The following is a 12,943-nucleotide window of genomic DNA, read 5'->3' as shown; positions in this document are numbered from 1 at the left end:
TCCAAGGAAATGAATTATTTTCCCAAAAAAATGGGGAAAAAAATCAGTAGATTAGTTGACGTTGTACACTTGTCTACATTTTATCCTGTTAACATACCAGCAGTGGTGTTAATACAAATATAACAAATATAGAAGATTTTCTTAAAGTCCAGGAAAATGGAATAGTATAAGTAAACCAGCAGTGAGAAATGACAGCGCTGCATGACAGAAAATGCTTTTCAAAATGCATCTGCTCTGACTGATCGTATCCAGTTCCTGTTCACCTCTGGTGGTCCTAATGGGAGTCTTACTGGGCCAACAGGACAGCACGAAAAACCATGGAGATTTTTGTGACAGTAAAAGGACAAGATGATATTAAAGGGACTCCAGACTTTTTCATGACCTCAACTCTCAGTGCTTTACTTTCCTGTCATAAGAGAGATTTTAATAAAGGAGAATTAGGAATACAAATGGAAAAGCTGTTAACCCAGAATATAAATTTTGGTTTTTAAACAAATACAAGATCATTCTCCCTGAGGTAAATGAACAGTTTTGGTTAGTTTGGGTTTTGCGGTAAGCAAAGAAAAAAAAGTAAAAAAAAAAATTTTTTTTTAAGTGAAATTTAAGGGCACCTGGTAGCTCAGTTGGTTAAGCATCTGACCCTTGATTTCAGCTCAGGCCATGATCTCAGGGTGATGGGATCAAGCCCCACGTAGGACTCTGTGCTCAGTGGGGAGTCTGCTTGAGATTCTCTCTCTCCCTCTGCCCCTCCCATCCATGCTCACATGCACATGCACGCTCTCTCTCTCTCTAAAATAAATAAGTCTTTTGAAAAAATAAAATTTACAAAACACAATGTAAATGCCGTATGCTGCAGTATAAGTTTCAAAGACACCAGGATCTGAAAATTTGGGTTGGATAGCATGCATGGCCTGTCTTTGATTATAACAGTCACTAACCCTGCCCCTGGCAGCATCTGGGCCTTCGGCCCCGCATCCAACCACCCTGCTGCCCTGGGCACCCTACTGGGAAGGCATGACCACCGTCCCCATTCCCCAGCCACCACACACGGTACAGGGGTGTGTTGGCTGAGCTGGAGGGCTATTGGCTGTCCAGGTCAGCATGGAAGTGGGGGGCCTCACCCACTTCTATCTCTGGTGACTCTCTATGCCAGGAGGGAGATGGTGGTTGGGCATCCCACCAGATCAGTGAGGTCTTCTCATGCTTCCTTTCAACCTCTTTTTATGCCCTGGCTCACACTTACCATTCACTACTCCTCTGCCGTGAGCCCAATCTCAGGTTCAGGAGACCCCAGACCTCCTACTGTGATGCTCAGGGTGCAGCAAAGCAGGCTACCACCAGCCCCCGGGAAGGGTCCCACTACCTCGCAGGATGCACACTCAGCTGATGGAGGACACGTCCTCAGACCACAAGGGCAGCCGTTAGTCTGAGGGGGCCAACCCAAAGGCCAGGCATTTGATGCAGTTTTCTTCTTTTTATTCATGCTCAGGTGGATGGAGTGGAACCCTGGCTTCCCTTTGAGTATTGATGCCAAATGTCACAAGGATTTACCACGAGACATCCAGTTTGATAGTGAGAAGGGCGTGGACTTTGTTCTGAACTACTCCAGAGCGTGAGTTTCTAAGAACCTAAAGATGCTGGGCAGCCAGGGGCCGGGGCCACGAGTGGGACCCTCACTCCTTTCTTTGTGGAGGCTTTGGGCTGGGGAGCAGCTCAGCTGGGCACCTCTTCCCACATCATTTGACTGTATCTTGGTCATGCTGGATCCTCAGTGCACAACCTCAGGGTGGCCTCTATCTAAACCGAGTTACAACCTGGATGACTCCAGACACCAAACATAGCTCTGTTGTCAGCCCAGAGTCGAGGTCTTTACTTGAAGTGTCCCATCCCCACCCACATCTCATCCCCCCAGGGCCAATTCAAGGGTAGACACCCATCCCCTGGTTGTCTGGCACAGCAACCCTGTGAGGCAGGCACAGTTATTATCCTCACCTTGCCGTTGGAGAATCTGAGGAATAAGGAAGTCACATACCTTGTCCAATGGCCCCTACTGATAAATGGCAGGGATCTGAGTTCTGTGCTCCTTCTTTGTGATTGAATTCCCACAAGGCTTCTACTGAGACTCCTTGGGTGTTCATGAAACGTGAAGCCCCAGCACCATCCCAGGGCCAGTGGGGGAGCCTTTGAGCTGCGCCTTGACACTTTAGGGAGTTCTCACAATCATACACATCTAGAAAACTCTACATCCGTGGTTCTGCCACCTGACTGAGTCTTAGATGGACCTGAGGAGCTTCAGCACCTCCTAGTGCCAGGCCAACCCCACAGCCAGGAGGAGAGTCTCCGGGGTGGGGCCCTGGTCTCGGATAGGCATATCCAGGAGGCAGACGGGTGGAGAGCCACTAACCCAGTCGGCTTCGATGGCAACATTTGCTTAGTGCGTAGCTACTCCCCTCGAGAAGGGCCCCTCATCTGGTCGGACACACTTGGGCCTGTGCCAAGGTCTTCTTCCTCCTTTGCACATTTGGGAAGAACTCTACACACACACACACACACAGCCTCACAATCAGCCTCCCATACGGAATCCCCTCAAATCGGAAAGGCCATGTGCATTTGTCTCTCTCAGGCTGCATCTACCTGGGGGGAGGAGGTGGTAACGACCTAACACTTACCAAGCCTCTGCTGAGTGTCAGACTCGTAAGTGTGGGTATTTTCTACTACAATCAGGTAAATAAGCTGACATTCCACTGGATCCAAGTCAAAGAGTTTGTCTAAGGTCATTTAGGCAGAAATTGGCAAAACCAGAATTTGAATTCAGATTTACTGGGTCCAAAGCTGGGGATTTTTTTTTCTTTCCCTGCTACAGTTGGGATCAACTAGAGAGAAAAACTAAAACCAAACATCTGGGTTAGTAATGCACTGTAGTACCCAACATCTGGCTCCCTGGAAACACCAGGGCAATTAAATATCTCATTTCCCACCCAGGGATTTCCAAAGGCATGTGGCTTTAAGAGCAGAGCCCTGACTGGGATGGTCTGAGCAGAAAAGAAGGCCCTTGTGAGAGGGGCAGTCTGAAGAGAAAATGATAAGGATGGAGAGCAGCAAGGTCAGAGGAGATGATACTGCTTTGGGGAATAGTGCCACCTCTGCTTAGTAATGGCAAAGGGATGGATGGTGGAGGTCTAGTGGACAATGGATGGATGGGTAGATGGTAGATAGATGGATAGTAGAGGGATTGATGGATGGTTGGATGGATGGATGTTGGGTGGAGGAGTGAGAGAGGGTGGATGGCTGGTAGAGGAATATGTGGATGGATGGATGGTGGGGGGGGGGTGGAGAAGTGAGAGAGGGTGGACGGCTGGTAGAGGAATATGTGGATGGATGGATGGTGGAGTGAAGGCCAGGCTGTGCCTTTCTTACGTCTGCTCAGTGTTCCTGAAGTTAATTGTCGTGTCTGTATCTCAGAAGCCTACACAGCAGCTTCCACAGAATAGGTGCTCAGTAAACTCCCTCACAAGGAATGGAGTATGACGGAGCTGATCTCTCAGGGGCCTTTGTTATCACCTCATAGGCCCTCTCTTCACACACCCACATGCACTCTCTCATCCTCTCTCTCTTCCTCTCTCTCTCTCTCTCTCCCTCACACACACACACACGCACTCTGTCTCTCATCCCCTCTCCCTCTCTCTCTCTCTCTCTCTCACACACACACACACACACACACGCACGCACAATCACCATTCCCCTCTCATGTACCCCATTGTGGCTAACAGCATCTTAGCTGTGCGTCTCACAGTACTGTCCATGCGGCCTCGCCGCCCCCCTGGCCCCGCCCAGGCTGTCCACCCAGCATCTGCAAGGCCACTTCTGTGTTTGTTCTCAGAGTCCCCTGGGGGATTCCAATGTGCAGTCAGGACTGAAACCACTGGCCTCCGTGCCTCCCTTGGCCTCATCCTCCACCCAGTTGCCTGTGGGGTCACATCTTCCCCCTGAGTTCTCAGGATGTATGTCCTTCCCTCCCAGCTCTGTCATCTCTCCCTGGGACATTCAGGAATACCCTTCTACCTGCTTCCCCAGGATCCATCCAACACAGCAATTGGAAGTTCATTCTCAAGTGCACATTATAGTTTGTTGGAGGCTCCTTCTACAAAGGCAAATACAATTCTTTTACTCCCCCCCTAAAATCCTTCAGTGATTACCCCAGCTACAGACGAGAGCCTGCACATCTCTGCCCAGCTTCTCTGCCTTCCCTCTTGACCCTAGATACACAGGACATTCCAGCCATGTGCGTCCAGAACTAGTTAGCAAGGCATCTTCATGCCCTTTGTCTTTGCATATGCCGTTCCCTCCACCTCGGATACCATTCTTTCCTTCTTGGCCTGGCTAAATCCAACTCATTATTTTTGAGGACCTAGATGAGGTGAACCTTCTCCCAGAAGCTCCTAGAAGTCCTGGGGCCTGAGTGAGGCCTTGTTCTCCCCAGTACTGGCCACACAGGCCACCATTTCTCCAATGACATCATAGCCCTTCTTTCTTCACATCTGCCATGTAACTTGGCCCCTTGAGCTATGGACTATTTGGCAGGAACATAGCATAGAAATCTTGAGATGGGCCCTCAGCCCTTCCTGGTACAGCACAGCTCAGCAGGTCAGCTAAGCCCTACCTCTGCTGGAAGTCTTCACAGCAGAAAGGCACCTGGGCGGGCCTTACAGCTGACCGGGCAAACACAGGCAGGGGCCTAGAGGAATGAGACAAGGATGCTCTGGCAGAGAGGGTGCCTTATGCCAAGGTCAGCTGTGGCTGGGCCTGCTCACAGAACCAAGTGGGTTGTAACATTTCCTGGTGGCATCAAAGGAGGAACAACTTGTGTGTTTACTTACCACTCACTGTTTGCAGACTAGAGCTTGATTGCAGGCAGTTGGTGGGTTGATAAGGGAATGTCCCTTTAAAGGAAATTGAGAAAGAGAGCTTCCTTCCTAGTAAGGTTGAACAGTGCAGAAATGGGACTGAGTTCCAGAGGAGGTGACCAGCCTCGTGCCAAGACCGAGGTGCTCGGACCCTCACCCCCCGTGCATTTCCCGTCAGATGAGATCAGGTGGAGGCTGCTCCCTGAAGGGGCATCCTTCTCCCTGAGGTCACAGGGAATCCTTTGGGAATCCCTGGGTGGGAAATGGGATATTTAACCTCACTGTAACCACAGATGGCTTCCTGGGAGGGCAGCCTCCGAAGTGCTACCACAACCTGCACGGACTGCTCCGGGCCGGGATTTGCAGGGTTCACTGACAAACGGGAAGCTGTGAGAGAGATCACTGCTGCACTGCAGACGCTTGGCTTGGCGCCTTCAGGGGTCAGACGAGAGAGCCTAGAGGTGGCGAAGGGGCTGACTGAGGAGTAGGGAGAAATGCGGGATGTGGTGTGGATGGACCTGGGATCTGGTTGGAATTCAGGTCAAAATGGGGAGAGACTGACGGGAGACCCCCAGGCATCCTTGACCTGTGCATCCCACTGGTCAGGAAAATGGAGTGATCCTTACAAAGGGAAGCTGGGGAAGAAGTGGGGGAGTTGAGTCCAGCTTGGGGGCATTGTTGAGGCTGAGAGCCCCGGGCAGCCTCTGGTGGTGCTGTGCAGGCTCAGGGCCAAGGGCCAGACGCTGTGTGCCGGGGAGGGGCGAGAGGGCTAGTGCGGTCTGTCAGCCATGACCCCTGTTCCCCGCTGCTCCCAGCCCCCCAGACAGGTCACTGCTGCTAGTTGGAGGTCAGACAAAGCCCCATGTATGGCAGATCCTTGAAGGGAGTCAGTGGTGAAGAGAAGGAAGGCTCAGGCATCTGAGATGAAGAAGAGCCGGGGCCTGGAGGGGAGAGAGAGGGGATGACAGTGGATGGGGCAGAGTTCCAGCAGAGGAGGGCGGAGGAAGTGGTGTGGTGAGGCCCAGGGCTGGGGCCTTTCATTTCTCCAGAAACCAGAGCCATGAGTTCTGTGCAGGAAGAAGGCCCCACGCCCTCTTATTGCCACCCCAGCTCGGAAACAAGTTGGCTCCACGTCACCAAAGCACTCGTAGAAAATAGTGTTCTCCCCCTTAGCTTCACAAATGCTACCCAAAAGCCCCTGATCTTCTTGGAAATTTTAAAAACCATCTCCTCCTTCTTCTAACTGATGTCTGTATATCAACCCTGTTTACCTCTATCGAATTTTGTGAGACAGAGCTACGTCCCCCTGGGAGATAAATATGTTATTAAAATGTAGAGGGGAGATTCCCACCTAAAAGTTAGACAGACCTGGGGAATTTTAATTATATTTGCTAAAGTAGCTTTTTTTTTTTTTTTTTTTTTGTGGTTAGAAATGGGTCATGAAAGAAGACACAATACAAAGCATAAAGTATGGTTTCCCTAAAAAAAGGGCTTGGTCTGTAGTCAAATTACATTGCAACCTCTTCAGCAGTGGCTCTCACACTATAACTTGCATCAGAATCTCCTGGGGGGCTTGTTAAAAATCAGGATTTCTGGACCCACCCCCAGAGTTTCTGATTCAGGAGGTCTGAGGCAGGACCTGAGAATCTGCATTTTTAACGAGGCCCCCAGGGGCTGCAGCTGCTGCTGGCCTGGGGACCACACGGAGAACCCCTGCTCTCCAGGGTTGTAAGGCTTGAGAAATCCTGGCATAAAGAAATCGGCTTACTGTCCCTGTGCCCTCCCAACTCCTCAGACTGGCTTGCCTTTGTGGGCTGCAGGCCCCCCAGAGCAGGTGTCCCTCCAGGGACAAGAGGGAGAACCTTTTCCCCTTCTTGGTGTCCTTCTCTGCTCTTCACTTTAGCTCAGATGCATTTATGGAGTGCCTGCTGGGGGCCTGGATCCTGGAACTGCTCTAGGTACCAGCAGTCTTTGCCTTTTCTTTTCCTGTGCCCCTCCCCACACCTACCTCAAGCCTGCCTTGGGACTAGAAAAAGAAAATGCTGATTCCTACAGTGAAACAAACTCAGTGAAGGAAGGCGCAGTTTTAGCTGAATATGGCTCTTTCCGCAAGGCTGGTTCTAGGGCAGCTGGGCTCCTCCAGGACACTGGGCAGCTGCAGCAGGCCCTCCTTGCTTAGGGCAGTAAGGACAGGCAGCCAGGCTGCCCAGTGAGGGAGCAGGGGTCTAGACAGCGTCTCTCAAGCGCTCATGTGCACGTGGATCCGCGTGGGACATTGGTAGACACAGGTTCTGATCAGTGGGTCTGAGTGGGGATCGAGTGTGCATTCCCAGCAAGCCCCCATGCGATGCTGGTGCTGCTGGTCCCTGGACCAGACTCAGAGTAGTGAGGTTATACTTGGCTTTCCTGGAGAAAAATTCTATTAATCTCTTAAAATTATAGCAACAACTATCAACCCAGGATTCATTACCCTTTAAAAGCAAACGGCTGCCTTCTTTAGAGCCCGGCAGCTAGGGTTGATTCAAACTCTAGCTGTGTCCTCTTGGGAGAGTCATTTCAGTGTCCTGATCCTTAGTTTCCTCCCTCTGATATGAGGCTGATGATACCTAGCTGCTGGAATTGTTATGAGATTTCTGCGAGCTCATGTATGTAATGCCCGCCCCCCCCAGGTGAGTTCCCTCTAGTATCTCCATTCTGGGTGCTTGGGAGGACTTGAGCCCAAGGAAGGAGCCCAGCTGGGGAGCTGCCTCCTCCGGCACTGTCCCCGCCCACTTGCTGGCTCTCTGGGCGTCCTCTACCCCCATGTGAGCAGGCCTGGAGGAGCCACTGCTGCCCCTCCTTTAACAAATGTTTACTGAGCTCCTGGGGGGTAGGGCCCGAGATGAATCGAAAGTGGCCTTTGGTCCCAGCTCCAAGAAGCTCACAGTCTAATGGGGACCAAGTCGGGGATAGCTTATCGCAACAGCATGTAGGAGCTCCTCCTTAGGAAAGGAATGCTGGGGAAACTTGAGGCAGAAGAGGAAGTAACTCTGGGGGAACAGCATCAGAAAAATGCTTTCCAAGAGAGAAGATGCCCGGGCGCCTGGGTGGCTCAGTTGGTTAAGCGACTGCCTTCGGCTCAGGACATGATCCTGGAGTCCTGGGATTGAGTCCCACATCGGGCTCCCTGCTCAGCGGGGAGTCTGCTTCTCCCTCTGACCCTCCTCCCTCTCATGCTCTCTGTCTCTCATTCTCTCTCTCGCAAATAAAAATAAAATCTTAAAAAAATAAAATAAAAAAAAAGAGAAGATGCTCCAGCTGGATTTTGAAGGATGAGTGGGAGTTTACCATGCTGCTTGGAGGAGTGGAGGGGATGGCATTTTAGGCAGTAAGAATTCTGGTGAGCCAGGGGGATCAGAGTAGAGGCCTGTGTGGGGAAGTGGGGCTGAGGCTACCAAGGCAGGAAGGTGGGCAAGGAGCCTAGCCTTTACCTGGCAGGGGGTGGGGGGAGTAGGACTATGGTGGCCCAAGAGGCTCGGCGTTTTAATGTCAAGAAGAAAGGAGTTGGTTGTCAGATGCACTAGAGAGATCGAGAAAGCTTAGGGCTAACTGTAGGGCCCTTTGGATGCAGCCACTAGGAAGTCACCAGTGCCCTGGAGGAGAGCACTTTTAGGGGGCAAGGGGGACAGGAAGTAAAGAAGAGTAAGTAGGTGAAGATTCTTCCATGAATTGGGTGTGAAGGAAGAAAGGGATGAGTGAATTAGATGAGAAGACCCAGGGGAAGGAAGAGGGTAAAGTGCTGTGCTGCAGACAGGATTTTGAACCTGTCTGCTGGTCCCCCAGAATGCCAGTGCTTAATGCTGCAGACTAATATTAACAATGAGTGACAATTAGGGCACTACTTGCTAATGTTTGTTGAACTCTTTTTATGAACTAGGGTTTTCTGTACATTAGGTCAGCCCGGTGAGGCAGGGACAGTCATTGTGCCCATTTCACAGGTGAGAAAACTGAGACACTGTAAGATTAGGGACTTGCCTAAGGCCACGTGGCTGGGAAGCGATGGGGCTGGGCTCTTAGGCCAGGCCCTTAACACCCTGTGCTGAGCAGCACCATCGCAGCTGCCATCTCTCAGGGACTCCCAGCCCCGTCCAGACTTGTGTCCAGACCCCAGCACTTGGGTCAGGGGTTCCAAGACTGCCGGGGTCCAGTCCCCTAGAGGTCTGATGGGGAAAGGACACCCAAGTGCCTGGCAGCCCACTCTGCGTGGACAGTTCCTGATAGTGAGAACCCACAGAACCAGGGCCCAGCTAGCCTGGTCCCCACAGCCCACGCCATAGCGTGCCACTTGGTCCGTGGTTAAACTGAGTCCTGCTGTGGAAAACACACTTGTGGCTGAGGTCACCAGAGAGACCTTCCCCATTGAACCTCCAGCGTTGGGCAATTCAGCTTCCGTGCCACTTCTGAGTAATTCCGGTGACTTATCTCTTCCGAGCCACCTGCTCTGCCTGGAATGAGGCCAGCCCTCCTCAGGGAGCATTGCCCCCCCGCTCCCAACAGCAAAACTGTGAGGTGCAAAATGGAGAAGCTGTTAGAAGGAAAGGGGCAGGGGAAGCAGAGGAGACAAGAGCTCCCCCTCTCCTGGCACAGAGCGAGCAGCCCAGTGCATGTTGACCTTGGCTGTGTGACCTTGAATGAGCCAGATGCTCTCTTTGGGCTGCAGGTTCCTCTTTGTTCAATAACAGATCTTCGAAGTCCCAATATTCCACTTGTCTGTAAGCATGTAGAAATATTTTGCCTCAGGATGACATGCAAATGTTTTCCTCCTAATTCCACGTCTTCCTGAATCTGTGGCTTCCTCTGGGTGCCACCCCACCCCGCGTTCAGTGCCAGCCTTTTGTTTCAAAGTCAAAGAGACCCAGCTGGGTAGACCATGAGCCAAGCGCTATGACTCACTCCCGGTTCCCCACAAGGTCCCTAGGGGTTTGGGACCTCTCTCCGGGGCTCCATGTGGCACGGGGCTATGTGGGGGCTGTCGGGCCTGCAGAGACCAGGGAAGGCCTCTCCTCTCCCAGAAATGTGTCCTTTTCCACACCCGGTGTGACAGTGGAGGGCACAGTGCGGTTTACTCCTCTAGTTTACCACTGGTTTCTGCCCCAGGAGGCTCAGCGGACGAGGGAGGCGGAGGAGGACGGGGCTGCTGGCTGAGGAAGGCGGAGCGATGCTGACAGCTTAGCCGGGGGGCCTGCCTAGCCCTGGCAAGGCAGCAAAATAAGCGTGTGTGGAAAAAAACCCAAAAAACCACCAACAGAAACCCAAGTGCGTGTGTAAAAGCTCCTCCTTCCTGGGGAGGGGCGAGGATAAAGTGCTGAGGAGACCAGCCCGGCCGAGAGGACAAGTCCAGCGTCGTTCTCCAGCCCCGAGGCGCTGAGCACCTTCCCAGCACTGCAGCCCCTCAATAACCCGCAGGCGGCTGGGTCACCCGACTCTCGGAGGAGAAGGCGAGGCCCATAGAGGTGACCAGCCTCGTGGCTCCTGGACCCACTCCCGGGCAGCGTGGGCTCCTGGGGGTCCCAGGGCGGCAGGTGCAGAGGAGAAGCATTTGCTAGACTGGGGCGGGGGGGATCTGAAGGGGAGTCATAAAGGTGTGTCATGTTCTGCCTCACGTGCCTTTCCCATGTTCAGTCCCTCGGACTTGCTGCCCTCATGCCTGCTCCCGGGCAGCTCCCCTGGATGAGACAGCCATCTGTCCCCATCAGCCAGGGTCGCTCTGGACAAAACACCCAAGCCTCAGTCCTCTGATGCTGCTGGGAAAGGTGTGAGGTGGCTCTGGAACTCCCCCGCCTTCCTGTGACAGTGCTGCGGCCCCAGCCAGCACCTCTCCCCTCCCCTCCCACCCCCTCCCCCACAAGGAGTGAGTGCAAGGAGGGCGCTGGGGCCTGCCCAGGTGAGGGCTGCTGCTTCTGGGAGGGGTTGGCTCTGCTGGTCCCGCCCGGGGAGGTGGGGCATGGGAAGGGGTCCCCTGCCCGGGTGTGTGCACTGTCCCTCTCAGTCAGTGATCGGTGCTGGTGCTGCGGAGCCCCTGGAGTACCTGGAGGCCCCGGCTCGGCGTGGGGTGGTGCGGACACCCCCTCGCCCTCCTGGTGCTGCAGGCTGAGGCAGGGGCTCACACACAGGCTATGTACTTAATCTGCCGTCAGCACTGCTGAGACCGCGTCATGGGGCAGCCTGGGCTGGGGAAGGGGCAGCTTTCCTGAGATCAAGGCGGGAGTCGGGGTCCTTGAGGCAAGCCCTCCAGATACACTCACCCCATAGGCTCGGAGGAGAAGAAAGGGGCAGAGAGCATTCCAGGCAGAGGGAACAGAGTGAGGATGTAGGAAAGGCAGTACGGGTGGGAGGCTTGAACTCTGGAGGAGTGGGCGGTGGGAAGGAGACAGGATAACTGCCAGAGAGAGAAACTGAGGCAGAGTGTGTCACATGAGCACTGGCCGGAGTTCCCTAACCTCTATCCTGTGCCTGGCTTAAGTTAGGGAAGTCTGGGGTACCTCTCTCACTCCCCTTGACCTTTCTCAGGCCCAGCCCACAGTTCCCTCCTCCAGCAAGCCCCTGGGATCGCTGGGACCACTCGGATCTCACTCTTGAGTGCCTGCAAGCTGCATTTTATCAAGCTCCTGTCCTGGCTTATTTTGCTATCCTGTGTAATGAGCATTTGGAAAACTCTCTCCCTCAGCACCAGGCACAGAGCCAGAGTTAGAAAGTAAATAAGGGATCAACTCAATCAAACCGCTCATCCCCTAAGACTCCAGGAGACTAGCTAGAGTAGCTGCCTAGGAACTAGGGCGCTCTGTGCAGTGGGGGCAGCAAAAGTGTGCTGAATGAATGAAGGCGTGGACGAAAGCAGGCGTGGAGGGGATTGGAGGCACTGTAGACTGTTCTCGAGGGCAGTGGCCAGTTTCCTTCCCAGGGAAGATGCAGTTAGGAGAGCATGGGCATCGGTGCTGGTTTCTGTCCTGGTTCCACCAGGCCAGTCAGCTGCCCCCTCAGAGCGGCTCTGGGTTCGGTTCCTTGCCACCCAGGAGGCCACAGTGTGAAGGGGCTGTGCCGAGGGGGGCAAGGTGAGAGTGAGTGCGAGTGGGGACGCTGTCTCCTGGTCTGCAGGATGGAGAACCTGTTCATCAACCGCTTCATGCACATGTTCCAGTCTTCCTGGAGCGACTTCGCCGATTTTGAGAAAATCTTCGTCAAGATCAGCAACACTATTTCTGGTGAGTGTGCTGACCCCTTTCTTGGGGTCTCTCGTGGGGCTGGAGAGACTTGCCTGGGACTTGGAAAGGGCCGCCCCACCCCTGCTCCAGCATGGCAGCTGGCTCCAGGGGCTGGGCTGCCCTGGCCTCCCCATCAGTCAGGCCCGCACCCCTGCCCCAGCCCCCACAGTTCCCCAGGGACCCTCATGCCCAGAGTTTTCCCCTCCTTAGACATTCAGGGCTAAGCACCCTCCACCTCGCTTCCTCATCAAAAGTCTCAAAAGTATCAGAAATTTGTGTTTACATGAATCGGTCATTTATGATACTTATGAGCAGAGCAAAAGCAGAACTTAGCTTGTTTTTTAAGCATTTACAGAAAAGCGACCTTGGGTTCCCTTGGACTAGGATGTGTTTGGTAAGTGTTGGCTTGCAATAGCATCTTAATTGCCAGGGAAGGCCCAGGAAGGAAAAACAGCAAAGATAAGGAAACAGGAATGATGGATGAAGAATGGGTATTGAAATAAGCACCTGGGGAAAACTCCCTTTGCAAACTCCTCCCCAGGAGGCCCCTCTACTCCTTTCATTCTCCCTCCCTCTCCCCCCTTCTCCCTCCACTCCTTCCTTCTCCCCCCTTCTCCTTCCTTCTCCTTCCTTCTCCCCTTTTCTCCCCTTCTCCCTCCATCTCCTTCCTTCTCCCTCCTTCTCCCACTTCTCCCTTCTCCCTCCATCTCCCTCCTTCTCCCCCTTCTCCCTCCTTCTCTATTCTCTCCCCCCTTCTCCCTCTTTCTCCATCTCCCCTCTTCTCCCCTCCTCTCCCCC

At 53.3% G+C, this 12,943-nt stretch overlaps 1 protein-coding gene across 1 annotated transcript in view; it reads left to right on the top strand.

Moving 5' to 3' along the window:
- The window catches only part of ALOX5 (arachidonate 5-lipoxygenase), a 73,067-nt gene that overhangs the window by 28,978 nt on the left and 31,146 nt on the right, over positions 1–12,943 (top strand). The window contains exons 4-5 of the mRNA XM_032432572.1: positions 1,490–1,612; positions 12,039–12,145. Of these exons, the coding sequence (XP_032288463.1) occupies positions 1,490–1,612; positions 12,039–12,145 (230 nt within the window). The remainder of the gene's footprint in view (positions 1–1,489; positions 1,613–12,038; positions 12,146–12,943) is intronic.

The sequence above is a fragment of the Phoca vitulina genome, unplaced genomic scaffold (genome assembly GCF_004348235.1).
Source record: "Phoca vitulina isolate PV1807 unplaced genomic scaffold, GSC_HSeal_1.0 scaffold48, whole genome shotgun sequence".
NCBI classification, from domain to species: Eukaryota; Metazoa; Chordata; class Mammalia; order Carnivora; family Phocidae; genus Phoca; species Phoca vitulina.
The sequence above is the reverse complement of the archived record's forward strand: the minus strand, read 5'-3'. Positions and strand labels throughout refer to the sequence as shown.